The sequence below is a fragment of the Eleutherodactylus coqui genome, chromosome 3 (genome assembly GCF_035609145.1).
Source record: "Eleutherodactylus coqui strain aEleCoq1 chromosome 3, aEleCoq1.hap1, whole genome shotgun sequence".
NCBI classification, from domain to species: domain Eukaryota; kingdom Metazoa; phylum Chordata; class Amphibia; order Anura; family Eleutherodactylidae; genus Eleutherodactylus; species Eleutherodactylus coqui.
The window spans coordinates 238059181-238082822 of NC_089839.1; the positions used below are offsets into that span (position 1 = coordinate 238059181).

The 23642-nt window shown below is 40.6% G+C and overlaps 2 protein-coding genes across 4 annotated transcripts in view; both read left to right on the forward strand.

Annotated features, from left to right (window-relative positions):
- Positions 1-23642, forward strand: part of LOC136621574 (complement factor H-like) — a 1208893-nt gene that overhangs the window by 679999 nt on the left and 505252 nt on the right. The gene's annotated exons all lie outside the window — the stretch shown is intronic.
- Positions 1-23642, forward strand: part of LOC136621576 (coagulation factor XIII B chain-like) — a 146765-nt gene that overhangs the window by 78551 nt on the left and 44572 nt on the right. For 2 of the 3 annotated variants that reach the window (XM_066597147.1, XM_066597146.1), the window contains 3 exons: positions 5162-5344; positions 15721-15918; positions 19785-19964. In XM_066597147.1, coding sequence (XP_066453244.1) covers positions 5162-5344; positions 15721-15918; positions 19785-19964 — 561 coding nt within the window. The remainder of the gene's footprint in view (positions 1-5161; positions 5345-15720; positions 15919-19784; positions 19965-23642) is intronic. The other variant, XM_066597148.1, reaches the window with a different exon arrangement.

Here is a 23642-nt window from a genome sequence, read left to right on the forward strand (position 1 = left end):
TCTGGGACTTCTCCTGTACTCCAAAAATGTTCAAAGATTACGGCAAGTGGTTCAGCAATTATCTCTGCTGCTTACTTTAGTATCCTAGGATGTAATTCATCTGGACCTGGAGACTTGAATTCATTTAAGTTAACTGTAATGTTCCCTGACCATCTGTCTGTTTATAGATAGCTTTCATTCTTTTATTTCCCTAATAGCACAGGGAAGATCAGCTGATGTTACAATGACTTTCTGAGAGAAAACAGATCTAAAATAGGAATTTAAAAGTTCGTCCTTCTCGACGTAATTTTTAACCAATTCACCATTTTCACTTTTCTTTTGTTTTTGACATGTCCCAAACCGCCTTTTTATTCCTTTCACCTCTCTTGCAAGCCTCAGTTGATTATTAGCTTTAGCGACACTTTCCCTCAAGTTTCTGCTGACTGCATTATATTTTTCTTTAGATGTGTCCCCCCTTTTTCCATTTGCAAAACATTTTTTATTGCTTTTAGGTATATGCTTAATTTTTGTGTTCATCCATCCTGGTCCACCCCTTAAGGACCAGTCTGTTTTGTACCTTAACGACCAGACATGTTTTAGGGAATTTACCCATGTAGGTGTTTAGCTGCCCTATTTTTTTCTTTCTTTCAGCTACCAAAATTATTTTTGCTGCTTTTTTTCCATGACATATAGGGCTAATTTTTTTAAACATCTATTTCACTGACTTTTCCCCGCTTTTTAAGTTTTATTTGGGATAAAACGCTAAAAAAAATGTATTTTTTAAACATTTATAGTTATTTTTTTTAAGTAGTATATTTATGCTAAAATTAAATATGGGAATGAGTTCCTCATTTTGTTTCAGATTTTTTTTATATAATATGTATGGTTTTAGATTATAGCGCGCATACAGCAACGGTTTTGGTTGGCGTCGGCTTTGAGTTATTTTCCTTCTAAGTATAAAACACCCACTGGTGATATGATATCCTTGCAATGCGAGAGTGAATGAAAACGCATGATACTGAAACCAATAATATTCAATGGTTTCATTCTCATTAGCGATGTTTTCACTGTAACCTCGCATCACAAAGAAGAATCTGCTATATCGCCCGTTGTTTTCAGTGGGGCCAGTGGCGGCAGCACTAGCCGGATTGAAAACATAGGAAGAACATTGCGCTCCCCTGACACAGCTGTGACAGCTGCGGCAAGGGATTCCTTCATTCCCACGGGGATGAAGGAATGCCCTGTCATAGATGTCACAGCTGTGGCAGAGGTAGGCGCTGCTGCCACCACATTGAAAGGAACGGAATGACGGCTGGGCACTGCCTCTGATTGACCAATCAGATGCGCTTTCTGGAGGCGGGTATTTTTCAATACCCGGCCTCCAGAACAGAGAAGATGACTGTCGGGGCCAGAGAGAAGAGTTGGATGTCTCTTCTAGGTTAGTTAATCTTTTTTTTAACCTACTTTTACAGCTAGCCATGATTTTCGGGAAAGGTCTTATAGTTCAGGCCCTTTCCCGAAAATCATTGCCGTGGTGGAAGCCTTTATTCCATTCCTTTCGATGGGGCTGTAGCAGCGCTGGCCCCTATTGCTAAGCAATGGGATAGCATTGCAGACCTCTGCCACAGCTGTGACTGGGCATTTTTGCGTCCCCACCGAGTTGAAGGAGTCCCCTGCCATAGCTATTACAGCTGTGTCAGGGGAGCGAATGATATCCCATTGCTTTCAATGGGGCTAGCGCTGCTGCCGCTGGCCCCATTGAAAGCAATCGGCGATATCGCAGATTCCTCTTTGCGATGAGAGTTTACAGTGATAACATTGCTAATGAGAATGAAACCATTGAAAATCATTGGTTTCATTATCATGCGTTTTCACTCATTCTGAGTATCGCCAGTGGGTGTTCACCCTTATGTATACATTTTTATTTTATTCTGGAATTTTGTTTTACTTATTTATGTAATTACTTTTTTAACTATCTATGTCCCCCATGGCGTCATATAAGACCTCTGGAGGACATTCACGTGGTCTTTTTTTTTTATTGCACATTTTTTCACTGTAGCTGGGGCATTCATAGGAAGCCCAGTTAAAGGGAAAACATCCCATGTAGTGACAATAGTCACTGATATAGCTATTTGGGTGTGCTAGGACCATGTAGCTGTGCTGTGCCAGGGGATCCCAGCAGTCACGTGACTGCCCACTCATGTAGTGGAAGAAACATTTCCGTTTTCACTGTTTAGTACATAGCACTCATTGATTGCTGTGTACTAAAGAAAGGAGAAGGCAGAAGGGGTTAAAAAACACTTTTTCCTCCTCCTCCAGGTTAACAGCTGTAACTAACAGTTGACAACCCAACTTGCTTCTGATTGCAGAATCAGGGTCTTTAATCCTGCGCCATATTTTTACTATCGGCTGGGACTAAAATGTACGGTGCTTGGTCCTTAACCGCTTAATAATGTGGTCCTTTTTTTTCCATTTTCATTTTTTCCTCCGCCCTATTAAAAAATTGTAACTCCTTTATTTATGCGTCACCTCCACTGTATGAGGGCTTGTTTTTTGCAGAACGAGTTGTATTTTTCAATGGTACTTTTTGTTTTCAGTGGGGCCAGTGGCGGCAGCACTAGCCCCATTAAAAACATAGGAAGAACATTGCGCTCCCCTGACACAGCTGTGACAGATGCTGCAAGGGATTCCTTCATTCCTGCGAGACTAAATAAATAGTCCCATATGTCACAGAAAAATAGCAGCAAAAATAATTTAGCTTAAGGAAAGAAAATAGATCAGTAAAACCACTGCATGGATAAAATGCCTAAATGGTGTCTGGTCCTTAAGGCCTGAAACACCCTGGACCTTAAGGGATTAAAACTAAAGGTAAAAGTATCCATAAAATGTCAAGAAATCACTATGCTCAAAATGAATGTATAAGGCCCAATCTACTTTTTTTCCCCTTTGCACTGATACTGATGCAGATTCTGCTCTGAAGTCTGCATTGGAATCTGTGTTCTTTAACATCCCATTGAGGTCAATGGGAATCCAAGTCACTGTTCACATAGCACAGATTTGGAATCTTTGCTGCTGAAAAAACGAATTCACAAGTCAAGCCTTGAATTGGAATCTGCATCAATAAATTGGCACAGGTATTAACCCCATGGAATGAGGTTAATCTGCATGTGAATCAACAGCATCTTCAAATACAAATCGGCGGCACAAACCTACGGCTCTGCCACAGAGTTCTGCTGCAGATTATGAAATAGAAATCCATGTTGCATTAACATTGCACTCCCCTGACACAGCTGTGACAGCTGCGGCAAGAGATTCCTTCATCCCCGCGGGGACCGCGGGGATGAAGGAATGCCCTTTCACAGATGTCACAGCTGTGGCAGAGGTCTGCAATGCTAACCCATTGCATTCAATAGGGCTGGCGCTGCTGCAGCCCCATTGAAAGGAATGGAATGAAGGCTGGGCACTGCCTCTGATTGGCCAATCGGAGGCGCTTTCTGGAGGCGGGGATTTTTCAATCCCCGGCCTCCAGAACAGAGAAGATGGCCTGAAGCAGAACCCGAGAGGTTTGCAAAGCTTGCTGTTACATCATGTATTTTTGTTAGCCATTAAAAGGTCTCATATCTACAACACTACGTGGTTTCTCTTGCTGGGAACCATCACATGTTGCTCTACTGGCCAACACAATACCCAACCTTTGTTTTCATTATACTGGGAGGTAAATGAAACCTGTGCTGTGATTGGTATTATACTGGGAGGTAAATGAAAGCTGCGTTGTGATTGGTATTATACTGTGAGGTAATGAAAGCTGTGCTGTGACTGGGGTTATACTGTGAGGTAAATGAAAGCTGTGCTGTGATTGGTGTTATACTGTGAGGTAAATGAAAGCTGCGTTGTGATTGGTGTTAGACTGTGAGGTAATGAAAGCTGTGCTGTGACTGGTGTTATACTGTGAGGTAATGAAAGCTGTGTTGTGATTGGTGTTATACTGTGAGGTAAAGAAAGCTGTGTTGTGATTGGTGTTATATTGTGAGGTAAATAAAAGCAATTTAATGAATGGCTAAGCGCTGCCTATGATTGGCTGAGCGCTATGACCAATCACAGGCAGCGCTTAGCTGTCATTCAATGAATGGCTGAGCGCTGCCTTTAATTGGCTAAGCACTTAGCCAATCAGACATAGTCCTTTCAGCAGGAAGGAATTTTAAATCCCAGCCTGCTGAAAGAGCTTCAGAGCAGTTCCGGGGACCAAACGGCTAGACATGCCTGAGCCTCACAGCAGTGGAGAGGTGAGTGTATATGATTTTACACCGCCTAGGATTGATTTACAGGGAATGGTTTATATTTAAATCCTTTCTCTGAAAATCCCTCCAGGAATTGTCATCATCCCATTGCTTTTAAAGGAGCTGCAGAAGCGCCGGCCCAATTGAAAGCAATGGGAGAACATTACGATCCTCTGCTACATCTATGACAGCTGTCACAGTGTTCAGTGACAAGGGGACTCCTTCGGGAGGTGAAGAAATCCTCCGCCACAGCTGTCACAGCTGTAGCAGAGGATCGCAATCTTCTCTGTTTGTTCTCAATGGGGTTGGCGCTGCTGCCGCTGACCCCATTGGCCACAAGGTGAAACCCCTGGATGTGATAGCATCCAGGGGTTTCACATCGAAGGAATCCCCTTCTGCAGCTGTCACAGCCGCAGCAGGGGGTAGCGATGGCACCACTGCCCTATTTTTTTCAAGTACAAATTTTATTTGCATGTAAAAAATGCACGGGTGATCGCTTTCATTGAAAAACATTGTTTCTTAACATGCCTTCAAAAAACGGTGTTCTGACTAAGCTCTAAGGGTGCATTCATGCAAGCACGTTTTTTGTGTTCACAAAACTCTGAAAAACACTGAAATAGACCGTTTTGTTTTCAATGGGTCAATTTATATGTGCAATTTTTCTCTGACAGGGATATTGCGATATATAAAAATTGCAGCATGTTCTATTTTCCTGTGAGTCTGCAGAAAGCTCCTCCGTTGTTTCCAGTGGGTAAAAAAAAGTGAACATTGCAAATTTACAAGTGCTATACAGTTCTGAGTTTCTTGGACTGATATCGCACTCGTCCATATGAACATGCACTGACAGAAGGAATTATGCAATTACATTTAATTAGTACATTTGCTTAATTATCATTCATTTTCAGAAATTCGTAAGCAGTGTGGTCCACCACCAACTGTACAATTTGGAGACACCACAGGAATTAGAAAGCTCAGCTATAAATCTGGTGAATCTGTGGAATATAGATGCCCAAATTATCATATTCTTAAAGGAGAAACGATTGTGCGGTGTATTAATGGCGTTTGGGAAGAAGCACGGGTTTGTCTAGGTATGTTCACTGTACTTTATCACCATGTGCACACAAACAGCATGCAGGAAATAACTGCATATCCCTATCAGGATTATGAAGAGATCAGTAGTACATGCACCAAAAGAGTGAATATTCTTTCTATAGTGTTCCGTTGAGAGGCGAGAGCAAGAGAGTTAATAAGCAAGCAGAGTTGGCACCAGAAGAAAAGATTGCAGAGTAACCATGTGTAATAGTCTGCAGTGTCGGAGACCTTTTTTTTTTTGTCTGAATGGAAGGCACATTTCAGGTTTTATGCAATCACGTATGTTGATTTCAAAAATCAAGAAGAAATAATTCTCCATAAACCAGAACACCTCCCTAAATGACCGGAAAAAATGGAAAAATTCACTGCCATGTTTCGATACATAAAAAAACTTTAACTCTCCTTCTCCTAAATAGTATATGAGTAAATTGAGTAGGCTAATGAGTATATGACTGTTGTAAAGATTGTAATTTTTTTTGTACTGTACGTGCAGAAATATAAATAACAAATAATATGGTTATGATGTTTCATGTATTTGGGTTTTAATTAATGATAAATAACAAATAAATGTTTTCTTTTATTTTGGGCATAAAATAAATAATAAACAACATCTATATATATAAAGAAGAAAGCCCTCACTGACTCACTCACTGACTGACTGATTGACTGACTCGCCACTAATTCTCCAACTTCCCGATGTCGTAGAAACATGACATTTGGCGCGAGCGTAGATTATGTCCAAAATAGGAAAAGTAAATGGGTCTCAACTCGATTATTCAAATCTAGCGCAAAAGAACTAGCGTCCAAATTTTACGCACGGAATCTAATTCTCTCACTTCCCAAAGTCGTAGAAACATGAAATTTGGCATGAGCATTGATTATGTTATAAATAGGAAAAGTTAATGGGTCCCAGATCGATTATTTAATTCTAGCACAAAAGAATTAGCGTCAAAATTTTACGTACATAATCTATATCTCTCACTTACCAATGTCATAGAAACGTAAAATTTGGCATGAGAATCGAATATGTCATAAATAGCAAAAGGGTCCCAAATCGATTATTTAATTCTAAGCACAAAAGAATTAGCGTCCAAATTTTATGTACGGAATGTAATTCTCTCACTTTCCGGTGTCATAGAAACGTAAAATTTGGAACAGGCATTGATTATGTCATAAATAGGAAAAGCTAATGGGTCCCAACTCGATTATTCAATTCTATGTGCAAAAGAATTAGCGTCCAAATTTTACGTACAAAATCTAATTCTCTCACTTATTGGTGTAATAGAACCTTGAAATTTGGCACGGGCATTGATTATGTCATAAATAGGAAAATTTAATGGGTCCCAACTCGATTATTCAATTCTAAGCGCCAAAGAATTAGCATCTAAATTTTACGGATGTAATCTAATTCTCTCACTTCTCGATGTCATAAAAACTTGAAATTTGGCACAAAGATTGATTATGTCATAAATAGGAAAAGGTAATGGGTCCGAACTCGATTGTTCGATTCTAAGCGCAAAAGAATTAGCATCCACATTTTACGTACGGAATCTAATTCTCTCACTTCTTGGTGTAATAGAAACTTGAAATTTCGCACAAGCATTGATTATGTCATAAATATGAAAAGCTAATGGGTCCCAAATCGATTATTCAATTCTAAGTGAAAAAGAATTAGCGTCCAAATTTTACGTACAGAATCTAATTCTCTCACTTCTTGGTGTAATAGAAACTTGAAATTTGGAACGGGCATTGATTATGTCATACATAGGAAAAGTTAATGGGTCCCAACTCGATTGATCAATTCTAAGCGCAAAAGAATTAGCGTCCACATTTTACAAACAAAATCTAATTCTCTCACTTCCCGATGTCATAGAAACTTGAAATTTTGCACGGGCATTAATTATGTCATAAATAGGAAAAGTTAAAACGTCCCAACTCGATTATTCAAATGTAAGTGCAAAAGAATTACCGTCCAAATTTTACGTACGTAATCTAATTCTCTCACTTACCGATGTCGTAGAAACATGAAATTTGGCATGAGCATTGATTATGTCATAAATAGGAAAAGTTAATGGGTCCCAACTCGATTATTTAATTCTAGCGCAAAAGAATTAGCGTTCAAATTTTACATACATAATCTAAATCTCTCACTTCCCAATGTCATAGAAACATGAAATTTGGCACTGGCATTGAATATGTCTTAAACAGGAAAAGTTAATGGGTCTCAACTCGGTTATTCAATTCTAGCGCAAAAGAACTAGCGTCCAAATTTTACGTACAGAATCTAATTCTCTCACTTCTTGGTGTAATAGAAACTTGAAATTTGGAACGGGCATTGATTATGTCATAAATAGGAAAAGTTAATGGGTCCCAACTCGATTGATCAATTCTAAGCGCAAAAGAATTAGCGTCCACATTTTACAAACAAAATCTAATTCTCTCACTTCCCGATGTCATAGAAACTTGAAATTTTGCACGGGCATTAATTATGTCATAAATAGGAAAAGTTAAAACGTCCCAACTCGATTATTCAAATGTAAGTGCAAAAGAATTACCGTCCAAATTTTACGTACGTAATCTAATTCTCTCACTTACCGATGTCGTAGAAACATGAAATTTGGCATGAGCATTGATTATGTCATAAATAGGAAAAGTTAATGGGTCCCAACTCGATTATTTAATTCTAGCGCAAAAGAATTAGCGTTCAAATTTTACATACATAATCTAAATCTCTCACTTCCCAATGTCATAGAAACATGAAATTTGGCACTGGCATTGAATATGTCTTAAACAGGAAAAGTTAATGGGTCTCAACTCGGTTATTCAATTCTAGCGCAAAAGAACTAGCGTCCAAATTTTACGTACAGAATCTAATTCTCTCACTTCTTGGTGTAATAGAAACTTGAAATTTGGAACGGGCATTGATTATGTCATAAATAGGAAAAGTTAATGGGTCCCAACTCGATTGATCAATTCTAAGCGCAAAAGAATTAGCGTCCACATTTTACAAACAAAATCTAATTCTCTCACTTCCCGATGTCATAGAAACTTGAAATTTCGCACGGACATTGATTATGTCAAAAATATGAAAAGCTAATGGGTCCCAACTCAATTATTCAATTCTAAGCACAAAAGAATTAGCGTTCAAATTTTACGTACAGAATCTAATTCTCCCACTTCCCGATGTCATAGAAACTTGAAATTTCGCACGAGCATTGAATATGTCATAAATAGGAAAAGTTAATGGGTCTCAACTCGATTATTCAATTCTAGCGCAAAAGAACTAGCATTCAAGTTTTTCATACAGAATCTAATTCTCTCACTTCTTGGTGTAATAGAAACTTGAAATTTTGCACGGTCATTGATTATTTCATAAATAGGAAAAGTTAATGCATCCCAACTCGATTATTCAAATTTAAGTGCAAAAGAATTAGCGTCCTAATTTTTCGTACGTAATCTAATTCTCTCACTTACCAATGTCATTTTATATAAAGGAAACGTCGCATGGTTACCTCCCTGTGGTGTTTCCTGGGTAACGCAGAGAACTATGCAAAATGGTGAACATATTTTTTCCCGGTATCTTTAAAGTAACCACGACTTCATAAGATTTTCCATGTGAACACCAGATAAACACCAGTATCAAATTAACTCGGGCGAAGCCGGGTATATCAGCTAGTATGTAAATAAATATATAAAATATGAAAATTATTGATATAAATTTGATTTTTCGGTTTCTCAAGTGTAAATAGGGAGGTGTTCCGGTTTTCGGAGAATTTTTTCATCTTGATTTTTTAAATCAGTATACTTGATTACATAAAACCTGAAATGTGCCTTCCATTCAGACAAAAAAGGTCTCCGACACTACAGGCTATTGAAGGTCCTTTAGCAGCTTCCGTACCCCTTGCATCTCCCCTGGGAGCGGGGCTGTGCCTCCACTCCCTGACTGATCCATGCGCCCAGTTTTCTCTCTGCAGTGATGTGCTGAAGTGGACCCGCTGTGGGGATCTTCACCCCGCTGTCCCCGGACTCCGCAGCTGTAAGTCTCTGGTCCCCGCTTTTCTGCCATGTGTGGCTGTCCCCAGACCCCGCAGCTGTAAGTGTCCCAACCTCTCCTCGCTGTTCTGGCTTGTGCGGCTGTCACCTTGACCTGTCCCTGCTGTTTTGCCACGTGCGTCTGTCGGCTCTCTCCAGACACCACAGATGTAAGTCTCCAGTCCCCACGGTTCCAGCATCTGCACATGTCGTCTGTGATGTGGTGTGAAGACAACCCTTTTGACATTCTCCCCGCTGCCCTGACGGAGGAGCGCAGCAGTCGGAGTACGGAAGACAAGCCATAGCACTGTGGCAACAGCAGGGTCAAGATCCCCACAGCGGCCTCGACTTCGGGACATCATTGCACAGAGAAAACTGGTCGCACAGAGCTGCAGAGAGAAAACTGGCCGCACGGAAATAGTGGGGGAGCGGAGGCACAACCCCGCTCCCAGGGGAGATGCACTTTACTGTGCTTCTTGCAGGTGTATTGGAGTTGTACATTGTAGTATATGTCACCAAGATATATCAGTCCAACTACAGTCTCTTACTGTCTCTAGTGAACAAATAAAGTGATTTCAAGTCATAGAATTTTAGTCACTACCATAGCCTGGGTCCATAACCTGAATATGGCATTATGATAACTAAAGTCTGGTATCTTGGACTTCCAGACTCCAATGTAGTTTTGTGTTAACTGCCTGTGATCTCAATCAACCTCACACTCATATGTCTAAAACATAAATAGCAGAACATAGAATTGCCTCAAGGAAGGAGATTCCCAGTCCCACGTTGTCTACTTTGGTCCTGGACTATCAGTTATGTGTAGGAAAGAAGAAGCAATGAGAAGATATTGTGTGTTTTTGCGTCTCCTGCCATTCACAGAATCTTATGAGCATAAATGTATCTTAGTGGGACCACCAAGTAAACTGTCGGAGTGGTGAGCTCAGAGATAGTCCTTCTCACCACCCACCCACACACACACATACACAGTGATAAGATTCCTCTCTTGTGGCCTCCTTACTGCAAAATAAAACATATTACTCTACTTGCCTTTTAGCTACCAGCTCCAGCTTCTCCTTTCACTGTCCCGGTAGTCTCTGCTTTCCTCCTGGCAGCCGGTCGTATGGTTTGCAGTGGTAACATGGTCAGATCATGTGACCAGACTAGAAAGTGACCAGAGGACCGAAAGGACAGTGACTGAAGTGGTACGGTTGGGGAGCAGGTTGCATGAGTTTGGCATAAGTGCATTGGATGTCAGGTGTGATTTGGAGATTAGGGTTGAGAGCTTTTCATTGGTAATGATAGAGAGGTAGGTTATGGAGGAATAGAGGATAGGAGTGAACAGTTATGGAGAGGGTTTTACTGGAGGATGGAGAAGAGAGTTAGAAGTGTTAAATAATTTTTTGGGATTGTGAAGCCTTAAGTATATGATAGTAACGAAATAGACCTGTTTTGCCCAAGTGAGAGCAGGCTTGAAGGTGAGAACTGCTATCTGTGACTATCACTGTCCATGGTATGCACAGGATACGCTGCCAGCACCACAGCTCAAAGGCCTCCATCCTTCTTCTGTCTACTTTCATGAGTGTCCAGCTTTCGCATGCATTTGTAGTTATTGGGAAAATGATTGCATTGATTATTCAGATCTTTGTTGTAATGCTGATGTCTTTGCTCTTCTATATCTTCACCATTCCTCATACTGCATTACAGCAAAGGCTGATTCTTTATTTGATTTCAGGCCCCAATTCACCACTGTGGTCGATCTTGGATCTAAAGAAAGTGAAATCTTGGGCTGTTTCAAATTTATTCATTGACGATTGTTATGTGCGGTACAACATTGCTTGCTGTTGTCAGCAGCTTTGTTTTCTTAAAATTGAGATACAGTCCCATGTGTTCGCTCTCTTTGACTCTTCGAAATGGGTATTCAAGGTCATTTTCATTTTCAGCAAGTAGAGTTGTGTCAGCATATAATAAGCTTTTTACAGCTAATAAAACTAGAAAGCAGAAAAAAGATATAAAAAAATAGTCCCATATGTCACAGAAAAAAACTGCAATAATAATTTAGCTGAAGAAAACAAATAGATCAGTAAAACCACCGCATGGATAAAATGCCTAAAAGGTGTCTGGTCCTTAAGGCTGAAACACCCTGGACCTTAAGGGATTAAAACTAAAGGTAAAAGTATCCATAAAATGTCAAGAAATCACTGTGCTCAAAATTAATGTATAAGGCCCAATCTACTTTTTTTCCCCTTTGCACTGATACTGATGCAGATTCTGTTCTGAAGTCTGCATTGGAATCTGTGTTCTTTAACATCCCATTGAGTTCAATGGGAATCCAAGTCACTGTTCACATAGCACAGATTTGGAATCTTTGCTGCTGAAAAAAACAAATTTACAAGTCAAGTCTTGAATTGGAATCTGCATCAATAAATAGACACAAGTATTAGTCCCATGGAATGGGGTTAATCTGCATGTGAATCAACAGCATCTTCAAATACAAATCGGCGGCACAAACCTACAGCTCTGCCACAGAGTTTTGTTGCAGATTATGAAATAGAAATCCATGTTGCATTTTTCTGAAGTGTATTTTAAATTGTGTGGACAAGACCTAAAACTGGATGGCAAGTTAAAACATGTTCAGAAGTTAAACAATCCAAATTAGTGACTTTGAGGCCTTAAAGGGGTTGTCCCGCGCCGAAACGGGTTTTTTTTTTTTCAACCCTCCCCCCCCCCCGTTCGGCGTGAGACAACCCCGATGCAGGGGTTAAAAAAGAACACCGCACAGCGCTTATCTGAATCCCCGCGCTCCGGTGACTTCTTACTTACCTGCTGAAGATGGCCGCCGGGATCTTCTCCCTCGGTGGACCGCAGGGCTTCTGTGCGGTCCATTGCCGATTCCAGCCTCCTGATTGGCTGGAATTGGCACGTGACGGGGCGGAGCTACACGGAGGCGGCATCCTGCACGAGCGGCCCCATTGAGAAAAGAAGAAGACCCGGACTGCGCAAGCGCGTCTAATTTGGCCATTAGACGCCGAAAATTAGACGGCTCCATGGAAACGAGGACGCTAGCAACGGAGCAGGTAAGTGAAAAACTTCTTATAACTTCTGTATGGCTCATAATTAATGCACAATGAACATTACAAAGTGCATTAATATGGCCATACAGAAGTATATAGACCCACTTGCTGCCTCGGGACAACCCCTTTAAAGGTGAGGGAACATATTTATATAATTTGTGTTGTTCTGTGCCCAAGGAGACCAATCACCTCTCTGTCACATACTGTGAATGGTGTGTGATGTGTACACATATGCTGCAGATACTTTTCCATTAAGGGCTAGAAGCTAGTATAAAGTGAATATTTACTCTGCATTACATGTTTTATAATTTTTTATCTGACCAGTGACTATATTTTATTACTAGCATAATTATAAATATACACTTTGCCAAAAAATCAAGCACCTATGAGTTGTAATTTTGCTGCAAAACTTGGCATGCAGTTATATATCAGTCAGATATGCAAATGATTACAGCTGTGTGGTGATTAAATTGTTTCACCCTTGGGTTTTCAAAGACTACTTATGTGCAGTAAACCTCCTTTTTTCTGCTTGTGTAGAGCTTAACCACTAGACATGCCTCTACAATGCGATCAACGAGATTTTGCCCAGTTAATAGAGTTTGAGAGGGGGCGCATTGCAATGCAAGAAGCTGGATGGTCGTATTGACAAATTGCCTGCCATCTGGGCCATTCTGACCAGAATGTTAGGAGGTGTTGAGACCATTGGATGCATGATGGCAGGCAGACAAGGCAACCAGTCTCAGGACACCCTCAACAGACTACAAGTAGAGAGGATAGTCTGATTGTCCGATAATCACAGGCAATATTCTCTGTGTGTATTCCTTAAAACGTAACTTTTAATACATAATATTTAAAAACTCGAGGTGCCTCGCTGACACGATATCACATACACAAATATACATACAAAACAAAAATAAGCTCAACAAAGAGCCAGTGGCCAGAAATACTATGAGAGCCCCCTACTTTGAGAATTGACTCACGGAAAAAATGTGGTGGCACCTATAGATTAGTGCCAGCCGGCCGTGATTAGGGGCTAGTGACCAAAATGAAGGTCAGTGACTCATAGTTTTGGCAATGAAAATTATAGTTCTGGAATGATGCCAGAAGTAAGGTAGATGACTCATATGCCTGTTATCCAGATAAACCGGACAACACGGATTAATTGGTTCACAAATGTTATTTGGTTCAACGCGTTTCTGTCAAGTACTGACTCATCAGGAACCTTATAGTGGAAAAATTGTCATCCCAAAAGTGGGTAAAATAACCCGTAGCAATATATGAGTATAGGGCTGCCGTAGTCTAAGGACAAGAGGTATGCACCAGTTCTAGGCAGATGGCCCGATAATAACCTTCTAGTGGCCTTTAGACTGTGCACCCGTTGCCCACTCCTTACTAAGTGGTGAGAAGGCAACACCAAAGCCATACACCTAAAGGAGATGGTAGTGTAGGTAAATGGTCAGCTGAACCATAAAATAGTGGTTCAACAGTATAACCTAAATAGGTTGGTATATGACCAAAAAATCTCAGCTAGTCTACTAGCAAAAAGACAGGTAACCTATGCTGGCACCAGTAGAGCAAAATAACAAGAAGGTAGCATAGGAGAGACAGAGATATGCAGCAGCACCTCCAGTCTGGATGGTAGACTGGAGGCTAATGATAATCACAGGCAGCTCCCACTGTTTAATTGCCCACCTTCCAGAGACAGGTGGCACCATCATTACAGGCCCGTATGTCTGCTGAAACAATTTCCGGGTGCTTAGCTGAGAGACATTTGTCTCATGGCAACCATTGCGTGTACTGCCCTTGACACTCACCCACCATCACCTCCATTTGCAGTGGTGTAGTGAATGATGAAACTGGACTGCTATTGAGTGGAACGTGGTTATGTTCAGCAACGAATCTGGGTTTAGTTTGGGCATGGACAACGGCAATGTTTTGGTCTGGAGACCTAGGGGTGAGCTCCACAATCCTGTGTTATTGGACCACACCAGTTCCAATGTTCTGACTTCGCTGTCAGGAACCAAATTTGTAGATATTGAAGCCCATGATGAGAAGATTGCAAGCAGTATCTATGAATAATGCAAAACGCTTCGTGTTACATCAAGATGCTTTTCATGAGAACTCAAGAGAATGCTGTTTATTTGAAGACATTGCTAGTTTTTTAAACAGAAAAAGAGACGGCATTATCATACAAAGGTTATTAATACAAAGGTTACAAAGATTATCGATCATAAGGCTTATTGACATCTGCTGAAAAAAACTGTCTCAAAAGTTTTAAGGCTCGCCTAGATAAGGAAATAGCTGTAGTCAGGCTATTGATATCTCATTATAGTCTATCTCTACTGACTTTCTATGTCTTTATCTCAACATAGTTTAGTATTGCTGATTTACTGTTGACTCCCCTTATGATCCTTGATTTCAGCACTACACAGTGTAGGTATAGTTTTCTGTATAAGGTTCAATAGTCCAAATAAGATAAGAAATACACACACTTATTGTAGCCTGAAACTTAACAGTTTATGTACCATGACACCTGCCTTTACTGTGAAGTGGCACACTGCCCCTTCTACTGAGACAGTTGATCACTTGTAGTAGAGTTACAAGGGACAATGACATCTCAGTGATATGTTTAGGACATCCTGAGTCACATGTGTTGCCTTCAATGGCAGGGCTTCCAAGAGGCATTTTCCAGCAGGATAATGCTTGACTGCATACAAAAAGATGTCACAGGAATGACTTCACAACATTTCCACTCTTCCTTGGCCTTGCAGGTCACCAGAGTTATCAATAAAATATGTATGACACCATCAGAGACACCAATTTTGACAGCCTATGAGTTTGGAAAAGCTAATGTTACAGCAAATATGCTCAGTTTTTCGCAAAAAAAATATCCTTTTGCTCTAATACTGTAATCACTTACTTATATCAATGTTACAATCACACATAGAAAGCTTTATACCATTCCGACAACTCCTTCTAGATGCTTGATTTTTTGGACATGAGTTTATTTCACTACTTAAATGTTTCCTTTAAGGGTTTGAAATGGATGAACATTTTTACACAGTCATTGTCTCACTTTACCATATTTTTATGACAATTGTGGAACAATTTTCAACTGCAAAGTCAGAGAGGAAACTACATACAGTATATGTCATTGTACATATTATAATATTTTAAATACTATTGGAAGGGATCTGATTGCTTCACATTTTGCTTTGAACACATAAAGGAAATTAAAATATAATAAAAATGCTCATTTATTGTTACAGACCCGTGTACTGCAAAGGAAAAGGACATGGAAGAAAATAAGATACAGCTAAGATGGATACATAATAAAAAGCTTTACAGTAAACATGGTGAAGAAATGGAATTTGTCTGTAAACCTGGGCATGAAGCTCCTCCTGGCACACAGATGAAAACTACTTGTCAACAAGGAAAGCTGCAATATCCAAAATGCTTCAGGAATGGTAAGTGTTAGGCCATAGCCATAGGCACACAGGTTGTCATTATTTATTTCTGCTGCCACCAAGAAATGATGGTATCAGTGAGGGATTGATTAAGTCTACCTTGGGATCTAAACTATATGAAGATTGTGGACCCTCTAAAGTTTTAAAATAATCAGAAGCTTACTGCATTGATATACCATAATAGAACCAAGTTTACAGTATATATTTAATCCCTAATTAACGGAGCTTTTTTGTTTTTTCCATTTTTGTTTTTTCCTCCCCTCTTTTAAAGAATCGTAACTCCTTTAACATCTATCGATCTAGGTGCATGTGGGCTTGTTTTTGTGGGCCGAGTTGTATTTTTCAATGGTGCTATTTAATGTACTATACAATGTATTGAAAAACCTTTAAAAAATCCTCAATATGGCAAAAGTTTTTTTTTTACTTTAATTACTTTTTTTAAATTAGTAAAACTTTATTGTTCTTTTTACATTTTCTTTTAGTCCTCCTAGGGGACCACAACATGCGATGCTTCAATCCCTCTTGCAGTGTGATGTAATGTCGTACTATTGCATCATACTACGCAGCTTCAGGACGTAAAAACGCTATGGGGCTTTCACTAAGGGGTTAATACAAGAACCAAGCCTACTGCATAGTTATGATAAACAAACCAAACTTACTACTGATGTAACATCACTAATGCATCTCAGGATACTGCACTAGTAAGTCACAGATTGAAGGATGGCACTGCTACATCTGTACATTACTGAGATTGGGGAAGGCGTAGCTGCTGCAGACAACATAGTCTGCACATATGAAATGATACCAAGGATGCCAGCCATGATAAGTGCACCAGACTATACAGAAATACAACCCCTACTGGCAAAGTAGTGGATTGCCCTGTTTCACCACTGTGCGCCACAATGGCAGGGCATCTTGGGCTCCCCCAGCATTTATAGCACACTGCATACAAAAAATACTGACAAATGTGGGTGTTAGTTTGCATTTTGGCCAAAACACGTAAGCTGACGGACCGTGGCAAGGCAACCATGCAGCCATTATTTCCATTATGATCCGTAGCCACATCAAAGTTTTTTGTTAGGCCCAGCATAATGAAAAGTGGTGGAGCATAAACTTTCATTGGATCAACCAGTGATGCATGTAGCATATTGTATCTGCCAATGGTGTGCTCAACGCTGGCTGGCCACTGTGTCACTTTGTAATGATTGCTGTCAACATGAGTGTTCCATAGGCACAGAAAGCTCATGTGTTTTGTGTACCCCAACTGTAGACCCAACAAGGGTGCCACAACCTTCAGGTCCCCGCAAATGTTTCAGTTATGATTTGAATACTTGATCAGCTTCAAAAGGAGTTCCAGTGACTCATATGTCTTTTTCATTCCCACAGTATGAGCAGTGGGAACAGAAGGCTTTTCGTTGCCATTGAGTAGCAATACAACTTTCAGGCTAGCTTTACAAGAATCTATAAATCTCCATTTCTCGAGTACATAGTCTCAATCTAGCTCCAGCATAAGGCCATTCACGTCAATACAGAAACAAATGTCATTTTCTAGCTTGTAATATGATGCTAATTTTGCATGACGTTCCTAAAAAGGTGTGAAGTACATGTACATTTTTAGAGTAAATTCCATTCCTGTAATCTGGAGGCTAACAATTCAGACTTCTCTTTTGATAAAGAGCGGTCTCTCACTAGATCATCTAAATCAGATTGGCTCAGAAGGTAGGACTTATCCTATTCAGTTTTTGCTTCATAACATATGTCAGCAGCATCATCCTCATGATCCCCATCAGAACTGTCAGTTTCAGATGCACAAGATGCAGGCGGGATTTGGCCCTGTATTCTCAGCATCATCTGGTGCTGGCTGCAGAGCAGACTGACAATCAGGATAGGCAATTTTTGATTTGTTCTTATTTGATAATCCAGCAACATTGGTCATGCAGAAATAGCAGTCCGAGTGATGATTTTTCGGTTCACTCCAAATCCTAGGCATAGCAAGTGCAATCTTTTGTCTTGATCTCGAACTTTACACCCAAAATGATACTTGTAAGCAATCTTCACTCTTTTTGTCAGGTTTTTGCGCTGAACACATGTGGTGTATTTACCAAAAATGAAGCAAAAATTGTCTGGATGGTTAACACAGCTTTGCTCATCTTTAGGCTAAAATAGTCAAACTAGCTGTATAAGAAAACAGTATTGTCAACTATAAGTTTATACTTGGCCCATCTTACATTATATTGGCCTAGCAACTGCTGATATCAGATTACAAACATGCTCAGATGTGCCTTGATGCTGCAGTAACACGCTGCTGCCAGGAGGTGTTGCAAACGAGTCATTGGAAAGCGGGATGCAGGTAATGGTGCAGCAATTATAATGTTGCCATGCATCAGTACGTGGGCTAATCAACCAAGCTATTGCCAAACTGTAGTTGGCTTATAACTAGAGATGAGCGAATATACTCGTTCCAAGTAATTACTCGATCGAGCACTACGATTTTCGAGTACTTCCGTACTCGGATGAAAAGATTCGGGGGGCGCCGGGGGGCAGGGGAGGCAAGGCGGAGCGGGGAGCCCTCTCTCTCCCCCCCCCCACTCCCTGCTGCAACCCCCCCACTCAGCCACGGCGCCCCCCCGAATCTTTTCACCCGAGTCCGGAAGTACTCGAAAATCGCGGTGCTCGGGCGAAAAAGGGGCGTGGCCGAGTAGGTTCGCTCATCTCTACTTATAACCTAAAATCTAAATGTCCTAGGCAAATTTTGACTTCAGATTCGGATTCAGTGCACTCGATTTCATGTAAATAACATGTTTTACTTCCAGTAGCAAAATCTTTGTTTAGCAGTGTAATGGTAGGATAATAGAACCAAGCTTACTTGAAAGATATGATACAAGAACCAAGCAATAAAATATTTGATATGATATTAGATTCAAGCTTACTGCATAGATACAACAAGTTTAATACATAGACACAGTCGGGGGTGGGGCTAATTCTCGGAACTTAGCCCCGCCCCCACCCCACCTCTCCCCATTGCAAATAGTGCAGAGGGGCGGAGAGGAGGCAGAGAGGGGGTGGGAGCTCAGTTCCTGCTCCTGGCTCTTCCATCCTCCCCCCCCCCCCTGCAGATGAGGACGACGTATATCGGCTCGGCGTGAAAACCGAGCCGGTATATGTTCGTGTGAATGCACCCTAAAGCTGAAAATTTTTACATGATGTTCTATCTAAAAGGCATTTGTAGCCTTGGAGATAAGACATCCTGCATAAAAGCTAGGAAGTATGCCAAAATATCTGGGAGCACAAATACAAGGACATTTGTTAAAAAGAATAATTCATTAGTTGCCACTTTGTGCCTGAAGAAATAAAGCGTTTAATACATTTTTTCTAAAGCTATTTTCACAGTGGCTAAAAGCAAGAAGAAAATGCATGCACTGCGTTCTGTCTCCCTATGAGACAAGTGCTAACCAAAAATTGTTTCACCACACAGAAAACAGGGATTTAGACTGTTTTGTTTGGTAAAACATATGAGGACGTGCAAGTAAGGCCATTCTGACGCAGGTGTTCTCTCTAGCGTTTTAGCGGTCATTTCAAATGCCCGCTAAAAATGCCGTACTGAGCCTCCATTCATTTCAATTGGGGATCTCAGACAAGCATTGGAACCACCGCACTTTTCAAACTCTATTTGTTGTATTTTAGTGCATTTTTTAACGCACATCATCACCCATTGCAATGATGGGGTCTGTTAAAAACACTGTCAAACACATTTAAAAATGCCGTTATATGAGACTGGCCTAAAAGCGATTTCTGTGTTCTCTAGTAGTTTAATAGTTATGTGATGCTAATAAATATATACTAATAACGATTTAATTATTTTCCAGGTTTTTGTGTATTGCAACAAGCAACAATGATCGCCAATAATATTAATTCTAACATGAACAATGTAGTGGACCATGGACAAACAATCATATTTCAGTGTAATGAAGAAATGATGCCAGAAGATAAACTGGAAGCCAAATGTGAAAAGGGAAATATAAACTATCCCAAATGTACTTTTGCAAGTAAGTCCGCGGTATATGAGGGTGATTGATATGAGCATTCATTACAAAAGCCGCCAGAGTGTTTATACCAGACCTGCACAACTTGGCGGTAGGTGGGGGCCAAAATTAAAATGAGCAACCTCTTTGGGCTGCAAATAGATTACCTTTACTGGTCAACACTAAAATTGTTACGGACTTAAAAAGATTCTAATCTGTAGTATCTTGGTGTGTTGAACACGAATATGACTATAAACATTTTTATTGCCTCTAATTTTGAAGATATTTCATATAGATATTCATATCTATATATTCATATACATATTTCATATATTTGAAGATATTTCATATATAGGGCGATGCGAAACAAGCATGGAATGTTTTTTGCCTAGTGTCTACAAACTTTCTTGGGAACATTAGGGCAGAAAACTGCAAGAAACTAGTACAAGACATGCTGATGCAGTATCTGAAACTTGGCTGCAATATGTCTCTAAAGAGCCACTTTCTTCATTCCCATCTGGATTTCTCTCCAGACAACTGTGGTAATGGTTAGTGATGAACATGGCGAACGTTGTCATCAAGATATTGCAACAATAGAACAAAGATAACGGGTAAAATGGTCCCCCCTACCATGCTGGCTGACTACTGCTGGAAACTCCACAGAGATGCTCCCATACAAGAGACAGGCAAAGAAATCTAAGACGTAGTCTATGACTTGATTATTTAACAGGTATTAACCATCAGCCTATTACTATTGGCATGCATTTCATGATGTAAACAATTATTGCAGATTACAAAAAAAATAGAGCCAATTTTGCATTTTGACTGTCATATTCGTGTTGAGCACATAAAAACTGATAAGAAATGACTAATTTTATTTCAGCAACATGACTTTTGTAAAAATTTGTTGACCAGTGAATCATTACCTTACAAAGTAAGCCGCGGACAACTGATCTATTCTGTAATTTTATCATTAAACTATTTTGCAAACTGCTTTGCTTTTTCTCATTGCACAGCAATCCAATGTTCCTCCACCGCTGTGGATTCCTGGGAGACACCTTCTGCACTGCTGCAATGCTTTTTGCTCCTGCACTGTTGTTGGTTGCACTGTCATTCCTGGGGCCTAAAGGACCTTCCCTGAACACCACGTTAATGTCACGAAGCTTGCATCTGCTATCCCTTCCCTCATTGTGCTGCACAGCCAGTCACATGACTGATTCCGTGAAGGTCCTTTAGGCTAGTCACTCTAGCAGCTAATCTACATGATTATGCCACAGACTGTGATATGACTATGAGGTCAAGAGGCTAGTCACTTGCCTCTTGCCAACATTGACATGTCACAGTCCATGGGCTGTCAGAAATCTTTTGCTGGGTCCCATGGTGTGCTGGCCTGGTTTATACTGTCATACCGTCAAATAAAGCCTTGGAAAGGAAGGGTAGATATGTGTTGTCCAGGTATTCTTCCAGTCCTCAGGCTAGTGCCTAGGCATGCACTACTATAAATTAGAGATTATATGTGTTTAGTTATGGAGAGAGGAGAGTCATATGGAACAAGGAAAACCCACAGAGGAGGATGTCCAGAGCCATTTGCCCCAAACTTTGGAGAATTTCTCAAGATGATTCCTTTTCCGATGACCCATGTTTTATGGGGACACAGAGATCCCAAATATCTTCCAGTTGGATACTATTGGAACACGAGGCGGTATCCAGAAGTTAATACTTACTTACCTGGCATAACAAGAGCATTGTGTAAGAAATATCGAGGGGCATAGAAATATGGGGCAGGTGAAATCAGAAGGCAAAATGTTGGGCTTAATAAGAGATGGGTACCATCTTGTTATTTATGAATTTACCTACTTGCTCCCAAATACCCTTTTTCCTGGGGCATTGTAAAGATAGATGAAAGAAGGTATGAGACTTTCAATGATACTTTAGGCACTCATCCAAGTAATCCGGGCAGAATTTTTATAGCCTTCAGGTAGTATAGTATGTTCTGTGTATAATCAGGAGCTGGGTAAGGCGTTCATTGTTTTTTGAGGAAACTGCCCTAGAGTATACCAGGGCTTTGTCCCCATTCACTTCTGTAAGTCTCCTCACCTCCCTTTTCCACTTTGTACATAAGGAATCCTGTAACTTGCATAAAAAGGTGAATAGAATTGGATATTAATTGAGAATCTGAGGGGATAAGAAAGAGGTACTAGAGGAGAATAGAAGGAAAAGCAATGAGCTCACTGGCATTCGTAGTGAGAGCAATAACACTTTGCTCTTGGCTAACACAGTAGCAGCCTTTATTCATGTTAGTGCATGTTAAGGCAGTGTTCAAGGAGCTGGCCCACAGCCGATGAGACAGCAGGGTAGAGTTTGGGCCTTGTCACGGGGGTCTACCATCTCCCATCCTGAGGTTAACACGGACCCCATCCAAGTTACCGCTGGGGGAAAATTTTACGGGGGTAACCCAAAACATAGATCGCCTGTTAAGTCCTGTCACTCGTGACCCCACCTTCCTTTCTTTGCGGTGAATCCGGATGATGAAATAAATTGTCCACACACACAGGGAAACTTTTAATGATCAAAGCCGTGAACTATCAGCAGTGCTCAGTTACTTGCAACAAAACAAACAGTCCAACAGTCCAGAACTGTAGATTTACACACGCCAGCAGGGAATGGTGCCAGATCACAATGTTGTGCGACTGGGCTGATATCAGAAAAATCTACAGTCCAAGTTATCTGCAAGGTTCTGTTCCCCGTACAAACTCCTTCACTGGTGAACACTCACATTTGGAAGTAGAAGGCACTCAGCCTGCATGGCAGTTCCCCTTTCCTTCCCTTCCCTTCCCTTCCCTTTCCTTTTTTTATTTTCTTTCTTTCGCTCTCTTGCACAGTGTTAGGGATAACACTGGTTTCTCCTGAGTAAAGCAGGCCTAGGGAAGGCTAAGGCTGCCTGTCCATGGGCGATGAACCGCAGGCAATAAATTGCTCGTGGATCACACTCTCTGAAGATTTCCATAGCGTTCCCATGGAAAGGGCAGCACCAGTGTCCACGAGTGGAGAATCATAGCGATTCTCCACTCATAAGATTTAAATCGTGACATGTTAAAAATGCATTGCAAGTTTGTGCTTTGCGATTTTTGTGTGATGCGTTTTTAACATTAGAAAGTCCCATTGATAATCACGTTAAAAAAATGCAAGTGGGTGGGAGCCCTTTTAGGAATACCACACACTTGCATTTTTTTTAACACTGCGATATTGCTGCCTTTTTTTAACGCAAATGTCAATGAGACTTTCTAATGTTAAAAATACATCAAAAGTTTGTGCTTTGCGATTTCTGTGTGATGGGTTTTTAACATTAAAAAGTCCCATTGACAATCGCTTTAAAAAAACGCAGTGATGTTGCAGTGTTAAAAAAACGCAAGTGGGCAAGAGTCCTTATACACACAATAGCTGCAGAACATCATTATACACTCCGAATTGCAGTGGCCCAGGTTATTAGTGCAGGCAGGGCTGCCTTTCATTGTAGTACCAACCTGTACAACTCCAATTCTGACAGTGCTATCTGCTTCCAGCATCTTCTGCACTAACAGCATATATGGCAATGAGCTGATTGACAGGGATCTCAAAATCCAATGATCAACTAGTGATGAGACCTATCCTGAGGATAACATTATCAATAGTAAAAGTCCTGGACAACCCTTTTAATCATAC